Source organism: Lithohypha guttulata (assembly GCF_036872675.1).
Source record: "Lithohypha guttulata strain CCFEE 5908 chromosome Unknown scaffold_2, whole genome shotgun sequence".
NCBI classification, from domain to species: Eukaryota; Fungi; Ascomycota; class Eurotiomycetes; order Chaetothyriales; family Trichomeriaceae; genus Lithohypha; species Lithohypha guttulata.
This window is the reverse complement of record NW_027042751.1, coordinates 256,017-279,925: the sequence shown is the minus strand read 5'-3', so window position 1 is coordinate 279,925 and position 23,909 is coordinate 256,017. Positions and strand designations below refer to the sequence as shown.

The following is a 23,909-nucleotide window of genomic DNA, read 5'->3' as shown; positions in this document are numbered from 1 at the left end:
GTATTTTTTTATGTGTCCAATCCCAGCTTCTATAGCCACACTATGATCGTGGCTTGTCACAAATGCGTTGAGGAGCGACTACGACAACTGCACCTCCGGCTGGGCTCCTCTTAGATTTCACATCAATGAATCTCGGACGTCTGATCCTGAAATGGGATGATCAATTGTAGCTGCTCTACCACGATAAGACACCCAGATGTCGGGTATAGAGATCTTGGGCATAGCTGCCGCCGTCCTCCAGATTGCAGAGCTCGGTGGCAAGCTTTCTGTCAAGCTTTTCACGTTCTCCCGCAAGGTTAAAAATGCTCATAGTAGTATCAGCAGTATCTCTAAGGATATCGCTGCTACTGGAGCTATACTGCAGCAACTATCTAGTGTGTTGAAGAAGGACGAAGATCTGCGACTCTGCTCCCAGGAAGCCATCGAAACTGCGAGATCTTTGGTCTCGGATTGCAGGAAGATATTCACCGATTTAGATGAAGCGCTTAGCACAGGTTCTTTGAGCAACAAATACATCGCTTCTCTCAGAGACAGGCTAAGATATCCATTTCTCGAACCGCATATCGATTTACTCCAGGCCAATCTGGAAAGGCTAAAGAGCTCTCTTGTGGTGATACTCAACGTGCTCATATTTGCTGAACAACTCAGGAGGTAAGGCGTACAATCTTGCCATGTAGGTTAGGAAGATTTCAGGAACCACTTACTAATACTCGCTCTAGCCGTGAAGCATTTCCGATTCTACAAGAACAGCGAACACTTCTCCAAATCTTGGTCGAAGATCGCAATAACACTTTGAAGAGTTACCAACAGAAACAAAAGCTGATAGATCAAAAACCTTTGCCAACGAAACTGCCTGACGCTAGTGATCCTATCTCTCCCTCGATGAACCTCAATGTCATTTCTACTGGAGTGCACAACCCCTCTCGAGATAGTGTCCTGGGCTGTGACCGGCAAATCGAAAGCCACGGAAAACTCGTGGAATCTCTCGTCGAGGAAATCAACGATCGCAAGCACAAGGTTAATCATGGTGTGCGCTACAGGCTGAACCAAAGCGTCATGGAGACACACTGGGACGAATGGTCGCCTTTGCGTAGGCTTTATGGGGATACAAGGATAATGCAGTGCATGAGAAATGGTTCTGAACTGGTAAGTCATATCATCTGTTTCTATGCTTTTAATGTTGCGCATACATCTCAACACCGGAGCACCTCCCTAAAAATCTACAGGCACGATTTTGGCTGTATGAGATCGAAAAAGCAGCCCTCACAGATCTTCACAGACGCTCACGTGGTCGGCCACCCCTGTATACACCCAAAGACGAGCAGTATTCAGTCAACCCCGAAGATCCAGTGCGGCCTACCGTCACTTCAGTCCGAGATGATGCGGACGCTCTCCCGCAAGGCATGACAGACGCAAAAAAGCAGCGGACAGATAGAGATCAGTATCTTCAAGGACGAAGCAAAATGCTAGATAGTGGTGATTCAATTGAGCAAAAGACTGCAGCACGGAGCACCATAGACTTTGACAAATTATCCATCAGCGAAGGCAGGGAGACTAAGACTAGCAACTACGACCGCATCACGCCACGAAGCGACAACAATAACAGTGCAGCACTCAGATGGAAGGAAAAGGACGCTACATCTGAAATGCAGCTCGACTTTGCGACCGACCAACCCGGTGAAGATGAAAGTGATGATGGCTTGTTTGCTCTACCGGTGGCCACCAAATCGAGTTCTAAACAATCTATCAATACAATGCCTGTAGAAAAGCCGGAACTTAGCCTTCAAATTCCTCATTCACACGGACGACCAGTAACCTTTGACATCAGCCACCGAGATACGACCAAACAATTCAGTGAAGCACAGTCGTTGGAATATAGCCTGTCTACAGATTACGGTGGTTCACTATTTGATCGTACTGCGTGGGCTTATCGACCTCGGGCAAGGACAATTGCTAAGACTCTAGAGAAATGGTGTGATTTTGAGCGTCTTGAAGGGCCAAGTGGAGCGGTAAAGGATATTGATATCCCGCAAGCACCAGATACTCCAAGCCACCCCATTCCAGATGACTCAAAATCACGTCTTGAGACTAGAGAAACTTTTGATACATCGGCACAGCAAAAAGAAACAATTCAAAGCACTACTAATTTCAAATCTGTCATCGAAGCCGCCCGTGACTATAACTCGAAAACTGAGATTGCAGACGAGTCGCCGCACGGGAGCTATTGTGGTCCAAATATCGGGAAAGGCAGACATAGCAGCGTACGAATTCACTTGAATCTTGCTAGCGGCCGCATCTACGTTGTCAAGCAATTCACCAGTTCTGTCAAGAAGGCTTTTCTACTTGACGAAGAACAAAATGGTTCGAGACTCGCCGAGATAGAAAATTCATTGAGGGAGCTAACGTCTTTGAGACATCCCAACATCGTGCAGTATCTTAGATGCGAATACTTTTGTCACCCGGTTGAAGTGGATCTCGAATACGTTTCTGGAGGATCAATAGGAAGCTGTCTGCGCGGCCACGGGAAGATGAACGAATCTGTAGTCAAATCGCTTGTTGCTCAAGTGGCAAGGGGGCTATCCTATCTGCATGATGAAGGGGTCATAGCTGGAAACTTGAGAGCTGACAATGTCCTGCTGACCTTCGACGGCCAATGCAAGATCTCTGACTGGGGCATTACCAAGCCAATATCCGATCTTCTTGGCATCAATGCCGAGGATAACGCAACCGACTCTGTCTTCTGGCTTGCACCAGAGGTCGTCTCGTCTAAGGGTGACAAAAGTTGCAAAAGCGATATATGGTCACTTGGATGTCTGACACTAGAGATGTTCGCTGGGAATCGACCCTGGGTCAAGGAAGAAGCTATTGGAGCGATTTACAAGCTAGGAAGTCTGAAAGAGGGACCACCGATTCCGGACGACGTCTTGATGACTGTATCACCTGAAGCCTTAGCCTTCATATATGATTGTCTTACTATGTAAGTCGCCTTATTGCAGTACCCGGTATGTCCTGCTAACGGTATCAGTGCCATAGAGGATCGACCGACAGCGAATCTGCTTCTGCAGAGTTCGCCATTTTGTGTGAATGACGCCTCCTTCAACTGGTACGAAACAGATTTATACAGAGCAGTACGTGTACATGATCCTAAGTACCAACCTGGTTTGGACGATACAACAGAGAGTTCGAAAGCGACTTATGTCGTCGCAGCCTCCATTAATGCGCACACCGACGACAGCTCAGAGCTCTTTCCCAGGTTATCTTTTGCGAGTGCAGCACGTGGCTATACAAATTCGTCTCCGGCTCGTGTTGATCGAGAAGTCAAGCCAGGTCGCGCATCAGAGCATGATCAGCCATTGGTCGATGTCCGACGCCCTGCTGAGGACATTGAGGAAGACGTTGATAAATTGCTTATGCAGTGGACAACTCTGGGCGAAATCGACCTCTTGAATGCTCAAGAACTTTACTTTACCAAAGACCGATACAGCAGAAAGAGTACTGACGGAAGTCATAGATCAAGGCAATAACACCACTAATGGTATGAGGATTTTACTATACCTCGCGATGAACAGCAAAGGCGTTGGGGTCACAATATAAGCTCCGGCAGGATTCTGTCGGGTTTGCTGTCCACCGTCAACGTACTAAGGAAAATGAGCTTGTACTCGAAGACTGGGAAGTCATTCAACTTTTCTGTCGGGCTGGACCTGTCGAGAGTAACCCCACTACTTCCCGAACCTCATCCTTAGCCTTACGAATCTAAGCTCTACTGCTTCTACAAATACCACTTATCTTTGATGGCAACACCAACCAGCAAGGCGATGTCGTCTTAGGTAAACTTCGTACCCGCCGTCAGCTGGCTAAAAGTTAGAAATCGTTGAGAGCTCCGCCACCCACGGGCAGTGAGGGGTCAACCTCTGCTGGATCTTCTTTGTTCCCGATGACCCTCTCACCATGAAGAGTTTCGTTTATACACCACTGGAAGATGATAGAGAAGCTATTAGATTGCTCACGGTACATCCGTGTAACGAACAGGACACTATTGGAGTTTCCCTGCATGATGCTATTCTCGGTCGGGAAGAATATATTGCATTGTCTTATGTTTGGGAAAAGCAGCATGCTACTCATGTGATCAAGTTGAACGACCAGACGTTTCGCGTCCGACCGAGTCTCTATAATTTTCTGTCTACAGCACAAGACGAATTGTGCGGCACCTATATCTGGGTCGATGCTATATGCATCAATCAAGAAGATGGCAAAGAAAAGAATCGACAAGTTCCACCGATGAGACAGATCTTTGCCGGTGCTGTCAAGGTAGTATGCTGGCGTTCTGCATGTGAGCGTGCCCGATACACCAGGGCGCAGGCTTGCGGGTACGTCAATCACCCAGATACTAGACTGGAAAAACTACAACACTCAGTTTTGCTTGCCTGTTTGAGGCTCGCAAAACATGAGTACTGGTTGCGATTATGGATCATACAGGAAATTCAGCTTGCTAGAAAGGCAGAGCTTTGGTGCGGGACATGAACGCATTGTGCTTAGAAAGATGTCAACTTTCTTTGAAGAGATGACCATGAATGGCGGCGCTTCCCTCTATCAGCGTTGGTCTGCTGTTGACGCAACAACACAAATCGATAAACTCCCCTTCTTTGACTGTTTCAGTGGTCCAGTCTTTTAGCTTAATAAAGATAGCGAGACGCAAACATATATATGCTATGATGAAGGTATGTTGAAATCCTTTATGAAAGTGAGCTGTGTTCCGAGACTGTTGAAGTCCGAGCACGAAACTACGTTTTGAGCAAGAGCGTAGAGTATGCGTACTTGCTACTTGCACATCTCTTTTAATAGTCGTCTCCTCGTGATATGATCTCCTTACAGTTTGGTTGCAACAGAACAGTCTGAACGGAGATATTGGGTCAGCATAGTACACAAGACATCAAGGGTCATACTTACATGCTCAAACTGCGCCACATATGAGCCCGGAATATCAACTAGTGGTCCATACGAGTCAATAACGCCATTCGAGACAAGTGTCTTCATGCCAAGGAGGTAGTTCTTCACCCCAAGACGCTCAAGATATCGTCGCGCAAAGACCAGTGTTCCAAAGTTCTCATCTATTGTCTTGAGCAATGACTTTGCAGATACATGATGGAGGCCAGAGGTGTTGACGTGCTGATTGCGTCCGTAGCCATAGACTGAGACGTCGTCTCTCAGGACGGCTCTACCGGTGCTGCCGAAGGTTTCGATGGCGAAAATATCGCCTTCTTCCATGCATTGATTGGTTTGGGTCTTGACAAAGGGAACTTGTTTGTCGCCATGAATCTTGTAGCGTAGAATGTTGTGGCCGGTGATGTTGCGAACTGCTTTGACAGGGATGGTCTTGTTGTTGAGTTCGACTTCATAGCTTTCCATTACTTCTTGGATCGATGCACTGATGTGGTCGATTCTAGCATCGATACCCGCCTCCTGACTTCTCTTTAGTAACAAAACAGCTCGTACGCAGATTCGTTATATTTACCTTGAGTCCAGTATCGGTGGCTGCCTTGACAGCTGCGAGCAGATTATCATAGACTGGGTTGAATGCGACAGTGAAAGCACTATCGACAATCCTGCCATTGACGTGGACACCAAAATCCACTTTCAAAACGTCGTCATACTTGAGAATCAATTCTTTGCCTCCTGGATTGGGAGTCCAATGCGCAGCTATGTTGTTCAAGCAGAGCCCAGTCGGAAATCCCATGCCAGCTTTGAGTGCATCTCCTGTCTCAAGACCTTGACAACCAGTCAGTGCCCGAACACCTTCCTCAATCTCCTCAGCAAGCTGGCTCATAGAGATACCTGGTCTGACAATGGTGTGCACGTGTTGACGGACCTGGCGATGAACTTCAGCTGCTTTGCGGTAGTCTTTCAGGAAGTCGTCGTCCATTTCTTTCAAGGCAGACACGTGACGAAGTTCTTGGGCCGTGGTGCGTTGCAGATTGCTGTTCTGATCGGTATGAACGACAATCTCGCCCTTAGGATATGGCTTGTTGCGAAAGAGGTCGGACAGTGCGACCCTGGGTGGAACACTCTGCTCTCCGATGTTCTTATTTTTCTTCTTCTTGTTACCCTTGCGCTTTTTCTTCTTGTCTGCTAGGATTAGCTGGGTTGTGCGTACTATTTGTAGATAGCCTTACTGTTGCTGGCCGTTGCAATGTTCTTCAAGGCGGGTTCAACTTGGTCGGTATCATCATCGTTGTCGTTGTCGTCTCCGTCTTCTCCTTCGCCTTCGAGTGCACCGTGAACGAGTCCACTGGCTGCAGAGGGCTTAGGTGGATTGATAGCCGCGATCGTAGCACAAGTCGGCGATTCTATTCAGGCATCAGCCCGGTCGATAGAGCAAAGCAGCACTCTTAGGGACATACCATCTGGACCGCGACGATATTCATCAGGTGTCTTGGACCCCATAATCTATCGCGGGATATAGTCATAAACTTAGCGGGTTGTCGTCTACCGGGTGTAGAACGAAGATGTTCAAAAGTGTGAGGAGGCACTCCGCCTGAAGCGTGGAAGTGCGGAGACAGCTGCAACGTTTAGTGGGGTGTCGGGCGTCTGTAGCCCCAGACAATCTGCCAAGCCTCCGCCATACCCCGGACCGATCTTTGCAGCTTTTTGTCTAGGCATGTGGTATGTGCGAGGCAGCTTTGAATATGACGAACTTAATATATCCCTCCTACGTATTGGCATGTTCATGAAAACACTCTGGTACACATGCAAACCTGATGGTGGCAGTGGAGAATGCAAAACAGGAATGCGCGTCGATGTATCAAATGTATCGCTATGTTTTGAACCGGTTTTCGATGGACGTCCTCCCGAGACTTCTCAGATGCGAAAGAACTCGAAAATTTAAAATGAAAAATTGCGGCACCAAGACTGATACTTGTGTGGCTCTCTTGACTCACCATAAAGTCGAATGTCCATTCGAGTAAAGAGTACGACGACTTCACATACTCACGTGGTTCTCCCCACGTTTCAAAAACTCGCATTCGTGGTGTCCAAGCATAATTGGTTCGGAAGTTTCAGTAGCCGGTTATGCCGCGGTAGGCGGACTGATTTTACTCCGCTTCAGTGTAGACTATTCTCATTACCACAACCACAAGAAACACTCTGATATCAGTTTGCATTCTTGTGTATATCACGTTCGTTGGTGGTTCTTCTACTGTACAACAGTACTAGGGGGTTCGTTTGGAGCAGGTACTCGTTCCGTGCAGGTGACGTGAAAAGGATCAGGTCGATGTGAGGTAAAGGTAAAAAGTTTATGTCACAATTCCTCAAGACTTGAATATACTTCAGCTCCTCGATTCAGAGCCACATTGCCTTCCACATCCGACCAATTCAGACCAAAAGAACTCAAACTACATATCTCGTCTACCCTTTCGACACTGGTATTCTAGTCAGCACCATGGCCATCCTCAATCACTCCCTCATGACCTCCTTCCGGCCCACCATCACTCAAACTTTCATCTTCCTGCTACTGGTCCTAGTAATCTTTACTTACACCCGACGCATCATCCTTCACCGCCGCATTTCTCGTCTTGGCCTCACCGCCCCTATCATACCAACATATCTCCCCTGGTCCCTCGAAATGCCCATCAAAGCATGCCGATACTTTCTCCGCAACCGCGCCATGAACGCCTGGCTCGATGAATGGATCAAACTCGGCGCCGAAAAGTCTCTGAACTACACCATGGAACTCCGCCTCCTCGCAGATATTCGCGTAATCATGACGGCAGATCCAGAGAACATCAAGGCCGTGCTGACGACTCAGTTTGCGGATTATGGCAAAGGCGAGCAGTTCCATAAGGAGTGGAATGATTTTTTGGGAGATAGTATTTTCACGACGGATGGGAAGTTGTGGAGTGATAGTCGGGCATTGATTAGGCCGATGTTCCAGAGGGAGAGGGTGGCGGATTTGGATCTCGTGGAGGGACACGTGAGCCAGATGTTTGACTTGATTGGGCCCGGAGATGGGAGGCAGGTTGATATGAAGAACTTGTTCTTTCGGTTTGCGTTGGATGCCAGCACGCACTTCTTGTTTGGACATAGTGCGGGCAGTTTGACGGATGAAAGTACAGAGTTTGCGACGGCTTTTGACGAGGTACAGAGGATTCAGGCGCTCGCTGGACGGGCCGGGCCGTTGAGGTTTTTCTTGCCCAAGGGAGAGTTTAAGCGTGGGCTGAAGACGATGGATAGGTTTATCGAGCCATGGATTACAGAGGCGTTGCAACTGACTCAAGAGGAGCTGGATACGAAGTTGAGCAAGAAGGATACGTTCCTGCATGCATTAGCGAGGCGTACGAGGGACAGAAAAGTGATCAGAGATCAGCTTGTGGCGCTGTTATTGGCTGGACGAGATACGACAAGCACGACGCTAAGCTGGATGGTTTTAGAGCTTGCACGCAACCAGAATGTGGTGAGGAAGTTGAGAGCCGAGATCGAAGAGCATTTAGGTAAGAATGCCAGGGACAAAAGGCCGAGTTACGAGAACATCAAGAACATGAAGTACTTGACCTGGATCATCAACGAGACTCTACGGCTGTATCCAGTCGTACCGTTCAATGTAAGGACTTCATTGACAGATACCACGCTCCCAAGAGGTGGTGGATCAGACGGGCAGAGTCCGATTGGAATACCTAAGGGCACAGCGGTCGGGTACAGCACGCTCATAATGCAACGTAGGAAGGATCTATACCCAGAAGTTAGCGAGAACTTTCCAGATCCATTGACGTGGGTGCCGGAACGATGGGAGAAGTGGCAGCCAAGTCAGCAAGGATATGGAGGATGGACTTTTATTCCATTCAATGGAGGACCGAGGATATGTATTGGACAGCAGTGTAAGTTCTCCTGCATCTATATTCGTTGTTATTGTGCTAATCACGTGTCAGTCGCGATGGTAGAAATGGCATATGTGATCATTCGGCTATTTTCTGAGTACGATCGCATCATCGACTATGGGAACGATGATGTGCAGCTGGGTATTACGATCACGCTGGCGCCATATCCGGGTGTCAGAGTCGGTTTTGCGAAAGATAGTATTGAGAAACAGATCTGAAGCAGTAAGCCAAAATGCGATTCATTCCAACGGTTTGGTATACCGTCCTACCTCATGGTAAGCATACATGATGAGGGATCCATCAAACTTATGAATGTAATCGCTGCAAAGGTATTGATAGGTATTGATAGATTGTGAGGCGGATTTCGGCAGGCAAGTCCATCATACCTAGCCGAGGTTTTGGATTGAGTCGCTTCTTTGGTCTTTTGGCTATCTTTTTGGTCTTTTTTCGAGGCTCGATTGGCTCCTCTGATCCTTGAGCTGAAGTCTTGAGCTTTTCCAAGGTCTAAGATTCATTTTGGATTCCTGGTACCCTTCGGGTGTACAAGGAATATGAAGCTGTCAAGATGTCGCAGGTCGCAGGTTGCAGATCGCAGAATTTTTGATTTGGAACAGGAAACGAAAATACTCGGAAAGTGTCAGGGGAAACAGCCGATGTCTAGGTACTTGCGTATTTCGGTTGTCTCTGTAAGCGACAGCAAAAGGTGACAAGCAGTTCGAATGCAAGTAATTGACGGCAGTTTTTGCGCTTCCTATTAGCTTTAGCAGCACGTCCTGATATGGAGGCTGTTTGAAACATCTCCAATGTTGCTGCACCATGTTATAGATATAGATTCTGTGGGCGATTGAAGGCTGTCCATGCTAACCAGCTGAGCATCGTCGTTGAAGAAGGGATGTTAAGTACTCAATCCTCATGGCGCCGTCCGAGTGTTCGCCTTTCAAATGACGAATGACCGAGGTCATAATCAGACTAATGATAGGAAGGCCGTCGCAGTGTTCAATAGTGATATGACAGCAAACACAAGCAAGCAGACGTATAGTGATATACAATTGTAGTGGTTGGTAATCAGTTGCGCAACCGATACAAATGGACATCCGAAGAAAACGAATCACGTGAGATGAGCTAGCCCTTGACAGTTAGCGTGTGATGATGCAGTGTGAAGCAATTTCGTGGAAGCGGCAGCCGGTTGCAGGTATCAACAATCTCGCATTGTACAGATTAGACGATCCCATTTCTGCCACCTGCCTCCTGTTTGAAGCTAAAGAAATAGAAAAACTACAGTACGCTTCTCTGTATCTCTATCAGCAGAGAACTGGAGACTGGCCGACAAAGATTGATCCAGCGCGTCCTCTCAACCTCCACCCGACGACATGTCGAGCCTCACAGATTCAAACAGCCCTTTGGCTGAGAAGCTAAAGGCGACAGTACAACAAAAAGCTCTCGAGATGGGCTGGACAGAAGACAGCGACGATACTTCGTTATCCGAATACATCATCCTCCTGCTCGCCAATGGCAAATCGAGGGATGAGATCGCGAACGAGCTGTCTACTGAACTTATACCTGGCGCTGAAGGAATCGAAGAGTTCTCGACCTGGTTAAGTGGAACAGTTGCGAAGCTGACTGGAACGAATGCTGGCGACAAGCCTGCACAAGCACAACAGCCTCAAGAGCAAGCACCGATACCTGCAGCTTATGAGACTGACCTAGGCGAGTCTGCGCCAGATAACGCGTATGTAGAACCATTGTACCTGCACAGGAACATGCTAATATCTTATAGTCCTAAAGGTCCCAAAAGCCAGTCCATCAGCTCGCGAGGTAGTCGTGGAGGGCGTGGCGGTACTCCAGTGCGGGCCTCCTTCGATGCCGCCCTACACAGAACACGAGGCAACGACAGAATAAACAGTCATACAAGAGGCGCGCCAAAGGGTCCGAAACAGATGAATGGCAAACCGTCGCCGGGCATGCAGAAGGCTCTCAATGGTTTACAAAGTCCACCAATGCAGAATCCCATGATGCCAGGATCGCAGCCAGGTCAATTCAATCCAATATCGCCACAGCAGCAATTAGAGTTCATGGCTATGATGGAACAACAAGCACGCATGCTTGCTCAATTCATGCCGAATATGATGCCTCCTGGCATGAACGGCTCACTACCACAAAACGGTCAGAATGGTCAGAGTGGCCAGAACGGTCGATCCATGTTTGATAGAGTCGAACGTGGTAGGGGTGCGAGCCGTGGCCGGGGTGCAAGAGGAGGATCACAAAACGGTTCAAGAAAGCCATCAGAAGCAACAGTAGAAGGCGAGGGTCAAATGATACCCGATGCGATGGAGGGCACAGATGCGACGAACGCCGCCACAGTCCAGCCTGCGGGACCAAAAGATCCTTCTAGCACAGTGTGCTATTTCAATCTTCGCTGCCTCAACAAGGAATGTCTATACGCTCATCAGAGTCCTTCGGCGCCGCCTGGAACAGAGATCGACATGTCACAAACTTGCAGTTTCGGTGCCGCCTGCAAGAATGCGCAATGCCATGGCAAGCACCCTTCGCCAGCCATGATCACCGCTCACAAAGCCGAGCAAGAGTGCAAGTTCTTCCCCAACTGTACCAACCCAAATTGCCCTTTCAAGCATCCAACTATGCCTTTGTGTCAGTTCGGTGCTTCGTGTAAGAATGAGGACTGCAAGTTCACACATCTCAAGACAAAGTGCAAATTCAACCCCTGCACTAACGCCCGCTGTCCCTTTGCACATGAGCCAGGTCAGAACCGAAATATGTCCAGCTTCTCCTGGTCTAAGGATCAGGCTGAGCAAGCATCTCAGGCTACCCAAGGTGCTGATGATCAAAGTCATGTTAGTACCAGAAGGTTCGTCACGGAAGGCGAAGAAGAGTTCATCAAACCTGAAGCGGAGGAACATGGTGAAGAAGCCAAGGAGGAAGAGCAAGAGATGGGGAGTGCTGATCAAGCTCAGCAGGCGGATGCTCTCGTGACCTAGGATGACCTTGCCTAGGCCTATGGGATTGTACTATACTGGAAGAACGATCTGACATGCAAGCAAGCAAGCACAAATGTCTGAGAATTTGATAGATGAGCTTCAAAGCACAAAACATGTGCTGAAAGCTAGTGCTAATGAAAACCACTTTTGGAGATGGCCCATAAGAAGGCTATTAGTGGACGGCGCAACATGCATTCCTTTCTCTCTTCCTCTTCGCTGTATATCATTGCTGGCTTCGTTCGGACTATACACATTGCTCGATGTGGCATACCCAGCCATGGTAACTTTCCTGACTAAGAAGTGAAATGTTGATGAGGATGACTTTGAAAATTGCCTTGCATTCAGCCTTTCTTCGACGCTTGTTCGGCCAAGGAGAAAACGGAGAGCATCATTCTCTATGCCCACTTTCTTGGTGCTGGTACGACTCGTTGCAGATCTTGTAAGTATAATTAGGCATTACTCGTTCAATAGAACTTGCTTCGTCCTTAAGCAGACAATAAGTGTGATCACAATCGTTTTTGGATCACCAATCGATGCGTATGTGGTGTTATAAAATGTCGTTTCAACACGAATTGATGACTCGATAAATTATTTCAAGAACCTAGAAGTAGAGCCTACAAGTTGGAATTTACAACAGTGCCCACCTCACAATATGGAAGCCAAATCTCTTTCTGATATTCTCGACACCGTGAAACAGATACTCTCGACTGCCTCCACGGTCGCAAACTTACACGCTCCCCAAAACGCAAAACCGAACACTTCAATCCTTCCCGGATCAATTCCACCACTCCCAGCTCATGCTGAAAATTTACCAGAAAGCACTCCTCCGTTCCAACGGACCATAGATCGCTTGACCCAGAACATCTTGCCATATCTTAATGCCTCAAGTCTATCATCACGCTACTATGGCTTCGTAACTGGCGGAGTTACCCCCGCTGCACTGATAGGTGACATTCTGACGAGTATCTTCGACCAGAACAATGCGGTACACTTACCGAGTGAGAGTGTCGGAACGATTGTCGAGGCTGCGGCGTTGAATATGCTGGTGGACTTGTTTCAGTTGCCAAAGGAGGAATGGGAAGTCGGAGGCGAAGGGAGTGGTGGTGGTGTGTTCACGACAGGGGCGACGGCGACGAATATCTTGGGACTGACATTAGGAAGAGAGTGGGTGCTAACTGAGCGTGTAAAGGAGGCTACGGGAAAGGAGGCTGGCATGTCCGTTGGTGGACATGGCTTACTCGCCGTCGCCCAAGCTGCTGGTGTCGATCACGTCAAGGTTCTCAGTACTTTACCGCATAGTAGTATCTCGAAAGCAGCTGGCGTGATTGGTCTAGGTCGCTCGGCAGTACAGTCCATCGTTCGAACGGGCTCAATTCTCGATATCGACGTCGAGAAACTACAATCCTTAGCCGAGGACGCAGAAGCTGAACGCACAGCATACATCCTCGCCATTTCAGCAGGAGAAGTCAATACTGGTCTGTTCGCTACAGATTCTGGGCATGTTATGCAGCAGGTTCGCGAGATCTGCGACAAGTACAAGATCTGGATTCATGTCGATGGCGCGATGGGCTTGTTTGCAAGATTGCTCCTGAATCATTTTGATACTACTAACCAATACGCAAAAGTTACTGCTGGTGTCAAGGGGCTTGAGTTGGCAGACTCAATTGGCGCAGATGGACATAAACTCTTGAACGTCCCATATGATTGTGGAATATTCTTTACCAGACACAAAAAATTGAGTGAAGAAGTCTTCAGCAACGGCAACCCAGCATATTTGGCTAGTACAGCTACAGACCATGTACAAAACCCCTTCAATATTGGTTTGGAGAACAGCAGGAGGTTTAGAGCATTACCTGTGTATACCACGCTAAGCGCATATGGAAGAGAAGGATATGTAGACATGCTGCGGAGACAAATCGGGCTATCAAGAAAGATTGCTGCGTGGCTATATGATCATGAGCAATATGACTTGTTGCCACAAGGTGGAAGTGGAAGCAAAGAGGAAGCGGTTGCGAAGATCTTCATGATTGTGCTTTTTCGTGCGAAGGATGAAGAGAAGAACAAAGGATTAGTAAGTAGGATCAAGAGTGATGGAAGGATATATGTAAGTGGATCTGTATGGGATGGAAAACCTGCGACCAGGATTGCTGTGAGTAATTGGAGGGTCAATGTCCAGGAGGATGGGAACATCGTCCAGGATGTACTGGAGGATGTATTGAGTTAAGGAGACAACGTGTACATAGTGCAACAGAGTCTATGGTCTAGTTTCGCCGTGGAACAGTCAGTTACTTTACATGCACACCATGATCGGCTTTACCTGATGCATTGTCATCTTAGTTAATTTTAAAGTCGCCTGGAGACCTGATCAGCTGTTGTCTGACTCTGTTCAAATCCGCGCGATCCAAATCAAGAAGTGGACGAGGACCTCACTCCGTATCGACTGATTTCGACTACAATAGGATTCTTCGTCGTTGTTTCGAAACACGAGAATATTTCAATACTGGATCTCTGAAGGTCTATGCAAAAGATCCTCGGAAAAGAAGCTCGCAATACACAACTAATGACTAGTCATTCAAACAAGTTTCCTGCGGAAAGTGATCGTCTTCTTGTGTTGTGAATTGAAGATCGAGTGGTCGGGATTCGCTTAGCATTCGCGAACTGTCGAGTGTTCTGGGAAGCGATTGGTCAAACAAGCGAAGACTCGCTTCCGTAGAAGTCTGGCTCAACTAGCCCGCCCCACAACCGAATGTTATGCCTGGGGACTATCTCAAACGTCGAAACATTGGTTGGGAAAGGCGAGTGGCGGTTGACTTCGGTCTCCAGTTGCACATGACTGTCAGCACGATCAAACCATATTGAAGCCTCTGGAGTCGTAACTATTTAGGTATTCAAAAGCTACTGAACTCGGATTTGAGGTAGCTGGGTGTTGCACTTTCATACCGCCAGCATTTCAACTTCAAACTTGACAACAATGCCTTCTGGTAGCTGTCTATGTGGAAAGATCACATACCAATATGACCATGCCCTTATGAAGGCAAGTTTGTTATGGAACACCACTTTGGAGGACATCCAACTCACGTGCACGTCCAGGCCATTTGCCATTGTATCACCTGCCGCAAGATTACCGGCAGTACATATGCTACAACCAACCTGATATCGATGGACAAGTTTAATTGTAGCATCAGTTCACCGAGGGTTTCGACGACCACGCACGAAAGCGGAATGGGCATAACATTCTATGGATGCGACAGCTGTCCATCATTGTTGTACAAAACAGCTGATGGGTTTCCGGGGGCTGTGATTGTTTTTGCTGGAACACTAGACGGGGATGAGAGCATTGAGACTGAGGGCAAGCCGACGGGAGAACTCTGGACGAAATATCGTGTCCCTTGGTTGTCAGCGGTGGAAGGCTGTGCCCAATTCGAAGAGTTTCCGCCACAATAGAAATCCGGAGATTGCATGGAGTCAGGAGGGTACGAAAGCCAGTCTTGATTCATGGCTGCTGTGTAATCCGCGTAATTCGATTGGAGTAAGAAATCTGTCTTTTCGAGGCGACGTATAGCTGAAAGTTTCGTCAAGGCGTAACTGTAAAGGCCATGAATTTCCAAGGAACAGTTGATGAGCTCCGATAGGACCTCAGAAAGTGGCTGTGAGGCTTGAAAGGCAATATGCTGGCCAGAAATGGGTGGTTGTGGGCTCATTCGACACCACAGATCAAGGAGGACACTTCAGCTTCTGCACTGAGAGACGAGAATCAGCTTGAAACAACGATCCCTCAGAATTTTGCGATATCTACCGATCCTGCTTCCCCCATATTCATCTGCACACACCGCACCTGCTCAGCTATTTGAAGTCGTAGCTAGCATGTATGGAAAATTCTTGAATACTGAAGCAGTTTTGTGGCAAATCACCGCTCTCGTGACAACGTAGGAATGAGGGTTTTCTTTATCCTAGCACAACCTCAATCTCATTCGTTACCTGTGTTTCCCAAATATCTCGATCAATTATTCCTGTACCCTTCCTATAGTAGATTCCAGCAATTTGCTTCACCCACATTACATTGTAAATGTCTCTCGCCCGGTACAACCTTTCATCTTGATGTCTGTGCTGTCCCGACGCTTTTGCCTCCTGCAAACTCGAAGCTGAATCCTGCCAGATATCGAAGTCTTCGTCCGGGATCGTGGTACCAAGCACGGCGATCAATTCGATTCCTCCACGCGAGCTGTCAAATGTTGCCGTGGCACAGATATAGTCAAGGTCTAACTCATCGTGCGGATACAATGTACCTGCTTCTTCGCCAGTTTCAGTCAATATCTGAGTCAGAGCACGTCGAGTCTGGCCTAGCCGAAAAAAAGCACGGAAAGTCCGGAAGAACAAGTATTTTTGATTGTCAGCGGAAACGAGTGGCGGGCTGGACGCATCTGCAGGCTTAGAGCTTTCCAGATCAGCAGCCAAACTTAGATCGCTGTTCAGAGGGACAGGAAACCAGAAATGATAGTGTTCGTCCGACTCATGCACAAAATATCGAGCTTTGAAGAGCTCGCCGAAAAGCCGTCCGTCGGTTGAAGATCTTCCGGTACGAGACTGCCAACCTCGTCGACATAAACTTTCGCGAGCGCATTGAGCGTGCTCCAACCAAGAACATGGTAGATCATATCGCCGAGTTGGGTCATCTCCATACTGGATGCTGATATTGTAGAATGGAAGGATACTGTCTGTGGCGATGGGTGTCGGACCTGTTTGATCTGGATTACGCATCCACGTATAAGGTAACGTGATCTCGGTCTCGTAGGCAGCCCAAGACCAGCTGGGTAGAACTGAATCCTGGAAGAGATGCACCCGAGCTTTAGCAGGCCCTCTTCGTCGGGAGGGACGCCACAGCAAGCACAAATCGAAGAATAGAACAGGCAATCCACATAGCAATCCACCCACAAAGTCGGAGGACAGTCTCGAACCTACTCCAGCAAATGCCATAAGCGCATCTTCTGGGTATGTCAATTTCCGTACATTGTAACCGTTGATAAGGGAAAGTAGTTCGCTGAAGAGAGGCAGGCCTGATAGAAGCAGTCGTGGACCAGTCAACTGCCGTTTACGCTGCTCAAGAGTCGCGTAATCGTTTGCACGTTCTGTTGAGATAGACTCTTCGCTCCAACTGCTCTGCATGCAGACCCAGCGAACTGTATTATGTGCCAGGTAAAGTATACGTCGCGAGCAAACTGCTTCTTGGAAGGTCCAAGCTCTTATCGACCATGGCTGTAGGTGGTCATCGGCCCAGACATGCCGTGCATGAGGTTTCACCAAATGCCTGCCAGGTAACAGTTTTGCAGTGTGCTGGCGGGCGAAACGGGAGGGTGAGATGTTCGGCAATCCTCGAAATCCGCTGTTTGCATGGGTTCCAGTGGCTGCAACAATCGTCAGGCAGCTGTTGGCAAAGAGCGACGCCATGGCATTGAGGTAGTCTACCCTATCAACAGCATCTTGAACAATACAAAGCGCATCAGCCCATATATATCGTTCGCCGAGTGCGCTAGTCAGGCGGACAGCTTGCAGGATTGTCTGTGGAATCACCACTGACGGATCGTCTAGCGAGCCAGACATGAGCAATGATGAGATGTTCTTTGTTGTTGTGAGAAAAGTATTTGTTTGGCCCCAGACGTAGCTGAGAGTAACGTAGCGAACTCTTTCCGTGGCATAGACCAAACAGCTTTGCTCGGCATCTACCAGCAGTAGAGGCGAAGGCAGTGAATTTGAACCCAAGCTTTGCTCGCCACACGTCTCACGATGCTCATACTCACATTCACGGATCCAGGTTTTGATTATCCCAAGATCAATCCATTTCTCGTCAATGTCGCGTGGTCTTGAGGCGTTTGTTTCGTCATCCCTCAAATCGCGATACTCCCATGCCCCGTCGCATGCTGGCTCACCATTGATGTGGTAAGGATTAGGGTGAACGTGAACAAGTTGCTGGTGTGCTGGCCGACGGAGAAGCCTTGGCTTCAGATAATCATCTTGACGTGATCCGAACAAAAGAGCGTGATTTGGACAGAAGTCGTTTGCCACCAAAACTTCGCTTGAGATCAGGACTTCGACGCGGTCCCATAATGGAGTATCAAGCAGTCGTAGGATAGACGTGCATACCTCACAGTCGATAGGGTAGGACTAACAGACGATTATTGGCAAATATTCATCCAAATAGACATTTGTTCTACCTCCGCGGTGAATGACCTTCCTTGGATCCTTTGCAGCAATCTTGAGTGATGGGCATTAGCTCTGAGCAGCGTATCAGTGGTGTGTGCCACATCCATGCTACCGTCTATCGACGACTGTCAGGGAATCATCTGAAAAGCTTCCATAAATTCCGTCGATTAAATTAGATCTGTGAAGAGTGGTTCATAAGAGACGAAATTGCTAAAAGCAAAGCTTCGTTGGAATCAATGCGGGTTTATTGCCGAAGGAATTTGGCACTAGCTCAAAGACTTGCCGCATAAAAATACTGTATCATGCTCACCACTGACACGTCTTCAGCTGTGGTCTTTTCGTAGGCCCGCAGCGCGCAGTCGAAACTGACGGAGACTGCAGCGGACATCTGGTGTGTGAATCTTGATAACGAGGTACGCCAAGCGTGCAGGAGACATTGAGTCTTGCTTGATCTATGGCCCGTTTGCATTCAAGAAACGGCCAAGTTTCACAACTGCCGATGCGAAGAGTTTGCGTGGCAGTGCCGTTCTCCTGGAAAATCCCTGCCTTCTCCACGGAACTTTTGACAAGCTGAGACATCAGACATGGGTGTCAGCTTCTCCACGACATACATCACGCGGGATGCCTTAAAATCATACATGTGGTGGAATGTCTCTGAGCGCGCATGGAGTTGATGTAAAGTACCTGAATTGGTACTCTTGCGAATGTCACAATTTCGGCAATGGCGAGCTGCTGCCGCTCTGTAAATATAAATTGATGCACCGCTTGCGGCAGCTTGAATATCGGCCGGTCCTCACTTCACTTCCTGTTGGATATACCATCTATTGAAATGGCTCGCGCAATTGCTCGTCGTCTACTGGTCCTGGTAAGCATGTCAGTCAAGCTACTACCAGATTATGTACTGGATATGGGTGTTCGGGATTGGGTCGAGGCTACTTTGCTCTGTTACTACCCGTTGACGTATCTGGGCAGCGCTGTGAATGGACTGGAGGAGGGAGAAGCCTCACCTGCGCTTTGTTTGTTTATTGCTCTGACTACCATCGGGCCACTGACATACGCATTTCTGTCTAGACATGCAGTACTCGACAAAGAGATCCCAATTCTGATCAAGAACTACATGTTCAGGATCTTGAGCACGAAGGACGACGCAGATGCAATTCGCCAAGATTTCGAAGCGATGGACTCTGCACAACGAGTGGACGAGGATAACCGACAACAGCAGCAACGTCACCGTCCATTGGGATTGCCAGCTTATATGACGAGCACGGATATTTCGACAGGCTTGAGCAGCACAGAAGTCGTGGAACGACAGAGATACTTCGGACAAAATCGACTCTACATTGAGCCAAGCTGGAAATTTCTGATTCAGCGTGTCTGCGGAGATCCGGATCTTGTCGTTGTGCTGGTGAGGAGGTTCTGACCGTTTATCCACGTGCTAATTTCAGCAGGTTTCAATCGTCCCCGCTTTGTTATCGAGACAATACAAACACCTTGCGTGCATCTCCCTGCTGATAGGAGTCTGTCTACAGCCCATCGTCGAGCAGACACGGAGTGCTTTTAGACCACATCCTTTGATCACTTGGAATCAAAAAAACAAGGCTATCGTGCTCCGCAATGGGACAATGCACGAGATTGCGATGCTTCAGTTAGTACCAGGCGACATCGTTCACCTAGAAGTGGTAAGTATCATCACCACGTTTTGACGCAAACCAAGACCTGACATTTCTATCGCAGGGTAGTTATCTTCCAGCTGATGGTCGTATCATTGCGCTCGAAGATACACTAGAGATGGACAACGCGTACATATTTGGTGAAAGCTCCGTTCAACAGGTTATTGTCGGTCTTCGGTGCAATGCAACATCACGAGTTATCACCGGAAACGCGTTCATGCTTGTCGAGGGGACAGGTCTGAATACACTTGTGGGTCGAACAAATTCAAGGAGTCCAGGCAGCACGAGATCGAAACCTTCTCGCAAGATTGGCACGCAAGATCATGTTCTCGTTGAGAAGCTTACACTGAATGGTATTGCTTTTTTGCACATCATAGTTTGCTTCTGGCTCTTCAGACATCTGCGAATTGACAGCACGTTCAGATCTTTGAGACTCGGAGTCGGGCTCGCTATTGCTCTGTCCCGAAGCGGTCCAAGGTCTCTATCAACTCATCGTGCTGTCGGCATGGGCCGCTTGGCGACTTCAAATGGCTGTATCGTCGCCAGACTCGCCAGTATCGATGCCTTAGCTGGTGTCAATGTCCTCTGTATTGACAAAACAGGATCTTTGAGTGAGAATTGGTTAGTCGTACACGAGCCATACTGTGTTTCTGGAAGTCCGGAGGAAGTTATGACTACAGCGTGTCTCAGCTCGTCGCCGCGTTCTGGAGCTGATCCAGTCGATGCTGCTTTCTCTAGAGGGCTCAAGCGCTTCCCACGAGCTCAAGCAGAAGTTGAACGACATAATGTTCTAGATTTTGAACCTTTCAGTCACGAGACAAAGAGAATGCAGTGTCTGGTTGAGTCGTCAACGGGGGCAAGGATGCTTTGCGCCAAAGGTGCACCGAAAGCTATCCTTGAGTTGTGTGAGGTCGACGATAAGGTGGCACAGGACTTCAAAGAAGCCGTGGCTAGCTTCGCCTACGCGGGGAACAGGATCCTGGGCGTAGCCCGCAAGTACGAGTCCGAACCTTGGCAATTGATGGGAGTAGTACCACTTTCAGATCCTGCTCGGCGTGACACGCGCCTATCTTTGGAAATGGCAAGACGATTGAGGGTCTCCGTCAAAATGCTCACAGGAGACTCGATGGCTGTTGCTAAAGCTTTTGCACACAGCGTTGGATCAGAAGATAATGTGGTGGTTCCAATGGAATACCCCGAGCCACTGGATACAGCTGCAGAGCGTGAGATAGAGCTAGCAGACGTCTATGCCGAATGTTTTCCAGCTGACAGAAAGGCTGTACTTACAGTGCTGCAGAGCCGCGGCCACCGAGTCGCAATCACAGGCGATGACGTATCACATGTGCTTGCCCTTGATCAAGCAGAATGTGGGATTGCCGTTGAAGGATCAGTCGAAGCCGCACAAGGTGCTGCGGACCTGATAATGCTGAAACCTGGAGTCTCGCGAATAGTGAATACACTACGAATCTGTAGGCAGATCTTCCAACAAGGACACAACAGCATTGTGGAGCAGACGGTACGAAGTACACACACAATACTGGTGATGACATTCTATGCATCCAGATACGGCGAAATACTTCCATTGTTCCCAATCCTGGGGCTTACTACAGTCTTGGATCTTCTGAAAAATTTATCTTCGGAGTTTGGCATAGATATTCCCTACTCCATTACACCCGTCAAATGGAGCTTTCGAAAACTTCTTGGTGAAATTGTGTCACTCACAGCAACACTCTCAGCTGGATCCTGGTTCATATTCAACTTAGTCCAGGAAAATGTCGCTTCCATCACCTGGAGCGATCACTCTAGTTTCGCTGCTTTAACCCTGCATGATGTCAAGATTATGTCCATATCCTATATTGTTGTCTCAGAATGCTGGCTATCGTATATCATCAATAGCGGTGGTCGTCCTTGGTACTGCCTCAAAGATTTGAAGCAGACCATTATGCTGATGGTTGTCCTTGGATTACTTACAACCGCAAGCGTTCAGGGTCTGCTGGGCCAGGAGTATCAACTACACTTGGCCACGGCACATCATGTATGGTTGATGAGTTTGAGTGCGATGCTCACGTCCATGTGCCTACTCGCAGTTACGTCGAGTACTGGACAGATAGATTCGCAGGCAGCCTGAATTGCTAAGTCTTTGAAGGTATGTGGACATTTAGTACACAACACTGTATATATAGTGCAACACCAATTCAGTTCCAGCAGCGGCCATCGTAGGGTTTGATTATCATGTAAGTCCTCCTGCCACGGATTGGTCCGCCGTGGAGTTCTGATATGATCGGTGCTAAGGCCCACATTCTTCTTCATGGCCAATAACTTCGCCGTTCTGGTAATATTCTTGATTTCCCTTCCACTCAAGTTCAACTAGACCAGTTGCGGAAGGCTCCGAGAAGTCAAGGTGCTCGTTAGCTTCTACCCATTCCTATCAGGTTGCTCAAAGATCTGCTAGATCGATGTCCTGCAAGCACTATCCCACAGAGATGGTCGAGCGCCGAGCTTCGCGTCTTCATATCCAACCGCGGGCTAAGATAGGGTGGGCGCTTCTATGGCCTTGAGGTTTCTTGATTCGACATCGTCGTGACATTATCTGTACACCTTGCTTGGGGAGAAAGAAACTGTTGCACCTAGATGTACGAATTCACGGGATCAGTTCGCTTGTGCTTGTAATATAAGCCAAAGTGATTGTATTGTAAGGCAAATGAAAGTCAAGTAACGGGACTTGACTTAACATGTAAGCTAGCGCCAAGAATCACGTAACGTCACATGCTCCATCGGTCCCAGCGCCTGGTGGATGGTACATCGCCGCGATTCTGACAAGCTGATTCGTCGGATTTCACCACTTATCGACGTCGAGGTACTGCTGGTCAGCATTTAGTCAAAAAGAGAAGCTCAGCATACAGCATGATGATGTCCCGTCTACAACAATGACTATAGTTGAATCGCCTTGAAACCATGTTATGGTCAACCGTGGTGAATTTCGTCAAACCGCGTCATTTGGAGTAGATATTCGGCCAGACGGAGAGGTACTGAACTGGACCAAACTCACTGATTCTAGGCTTATATGTCGCTGCCCTGCCCTCTTTCTCTTTCTTCTTATTCAAAACAGGCAGACTGCGCTGGTTACCTGGCTAGAATTCCTTGACTGAGCCACAGCTGATTTGCGTCCCTCACCCAGCATGCCCACCAACCCCGACCACGAAGCCCAAGGCGACAAAAAAGGCCCACGCTGGATCGGCGACAACCTCCCATCCCTCCCTCCCGAGCTGCAATACGCCCAAGACCTGCCCCCCAAAGTAACCGACAAATACGTCTTCTTCTTCGGCTTCGACAGACCAGAACCTGAATGCTGTCTCCAACAATGGTTCCCTTCTCCCTTCGTCGAGAAAGACCCCAAAACAGGCGGAGAACGACGCTTCCACACCAGCGAGCAGTACATGATGTATCACAAGGCCTTGCTCATGGGTGATGCCGAGATAGCGGATCAAACGCTCGAGGCCGAAACGCCTGCTGAAGCAAAGACACTAGGCCGGAAAGTGAGGAATTTCAAGCAGCAGATCTGGGATGAAAATTGTGATAGAGTTGTAGAGGAAGGGCAGTTCTTAAAATTCGATCAGAATGAGGAGATGAAGAAGGTCCTACTTGGGACAGGTACGAGAGAGATTGTCGAGACGAGTCCAAACGATAGACTTTGGGGGATTGGGTTTAATACCGAGGAGGCGGAGGCGAATGTGAAGGATTGGGGCGAGAATAAGCTTGGGAAGGCGTTGATGAGGGCGAGGAAGAGGTTGGGTGGGCAGTAGGAAAGGTTGCCATTCGAGGAAAAAACATGGCTGAGACACTGAGGTTGCGATCTGGGACAGAGATCCATACTGATGCTCAGCTTTCTGATAAAAGGACAGCAAAAGTGTCGAGGTCGATCCAGAATCAATTTGTCGAATTCCAGCAGCTGCTGCCTAGCAGATGATAAATCTGAGATTCAAGCTATTTATTCTCATTGTGAGATTGTTCCTGTCTATGAACCTGAGTCTGACATGTTCCCACGGCAGAACAACTTGTTTGTAAACAGAAAAAATAGCCCTCGATCAATGATACACAACCCGTCGTATCGTCTTCTCCATGTTGTTCGTCAGAATGGTGTTGTTAGCTCCATAGCAGATCTTCGTAATCCTCGTGTC

The 23,909-nt window shown here is 48.3% G+C and overlaps 7 protein-coding genes across 7 annotated transcripts; 6 read left to right on the top strand and 1 right to left on the bottom strand.

Annotated features, from left to right (window-relative positions):
• Positions 1-196: 196 nt before the first annotated feature.
• Positions 197-3,524, top strand: BCK1_2 (mitogen-activated protein kinase kinase kinase; the record flags this gene model as incomplete). Its single annotated transcript, XM_064896602.1, has 4 exons — positions 197-651; positions 720-1,146; positions 1,227-2,977; positions 3,026-3,524. The coding sequence occupies 4 exons, from the start codon at positions 197-199 to the stop codon at positions 3,522-3,524; spliced, it is 3,132 nt and encodes a 1,043-aa protein (XP_064755552.1).
• A 1,311-nt stretch (positions 3,525-4,835) lies between these two features.
• Positions 4,836-6,441, bottom strand: LTR64_002229 (uncharacterized protein; the record flags this gene model as incomplete). Its single annotated transcript, XM_064896601.1, has 5 exons — positions 4,836-4,892; positions 4,948-5,460; positions 5,513-6,123; positions 6,171-6,344; positions 6,399-6,441. 5 exons carry the CDS (start codon positions 6,439-6,441, stop codon positions 4,836-4,838), a joined length of 1,398 nt encoding a protein of 465 aa, XP_064755551.1.
• A 994-nt stretch (positions 6,442-7,435) lies between these two features.
• On the top strand, positions 7,436-9,085 carry LTR64_002228 (uncharacterized protein; the record flags this gene model as incomplete). The annotated part of the gene is made up of 2 exons (XM_064896600.1): positions 7,436-8,867; positions 8,919-9,085. 2 exons carry the CDS (start codon positions 7,436-7,438, stop codon positions 9,083-9,085), a joined length of 1,599 nt encoding a protein of 532 aa, XP_064755550.1.
• A 1,152-nt stretch (positions 9,086-10,237) lies between these two features.
• LTR64_002227 (uncharacterized protein) lies at positions 10,238-11,863 on the top strand (the record flags this gene model as incomplete). Its single annotated transcript, XM_064896599.1, has 2 exons — positions 10,238-10,596; positions 10,645-11,863. 2 exons carry the CDS (start codon positions 10,238-10,240, stop codon positions 11,861-11,863), a joined length of 1,578 nt encoding a protein of 525 aa, XP_064755549.1.
• A 652-nt stretch (positions 11,864-12,515) lies between these two features.
• On the top strand, positions 12,516-14,087 carry LTR64_002226 (uncharacterized protein; the record flags this gene model as incomplete). Its single annotated transcript, XM_064896598.1, has 1 exon — positions 12,516-14,087. One exon carries the CDS (start codon positions 12,516-12,518, stop codon positions 14,085-14,087), a length of 1,572 nt encoding a protein of 523 aa, XP_064755548.1.
• Positions 14,088-18,932: 4,845 nt separating this feature from the next.
• On the top strand, positions 18,933-21,859 carry PMA1_1 (plasma membrane H+-ATPase; the record flags this gene model as incomplete). The annotated part of the gene is made up of 3 exons (XM_064896597.1): positions 18,933-19,466; positions 19,510-19,740; positions 19,796-21,859. The coding sequence occupies 3 exons, from the start codon at positions 18,933-18,935 to the stop codon at positions 21,857-21,859; spliced, it is 2,829 nt and encodes a 942-aa protein (XP_064755547.1).
• Positions 21,860-22,910: 1,051 nt separating this feature from the next.
• On the top strand, positions 22,911-23,534 carry LTR64_002224 (uncharacterized protein; the record flags this gene model as incomplete). Its single annotated transcript, XM_064896596.1, has 1 exon — positions 22,911-23,534. One exon carries the CDS (start codon positions 22,911-22,913, stop codon positions 23,532-23,534), a length of 624 nt encoding a protein of 207 aa, XP_064755546.1.
• Positions 23,535-23,909: the final 375 nt, after the last annotated feature.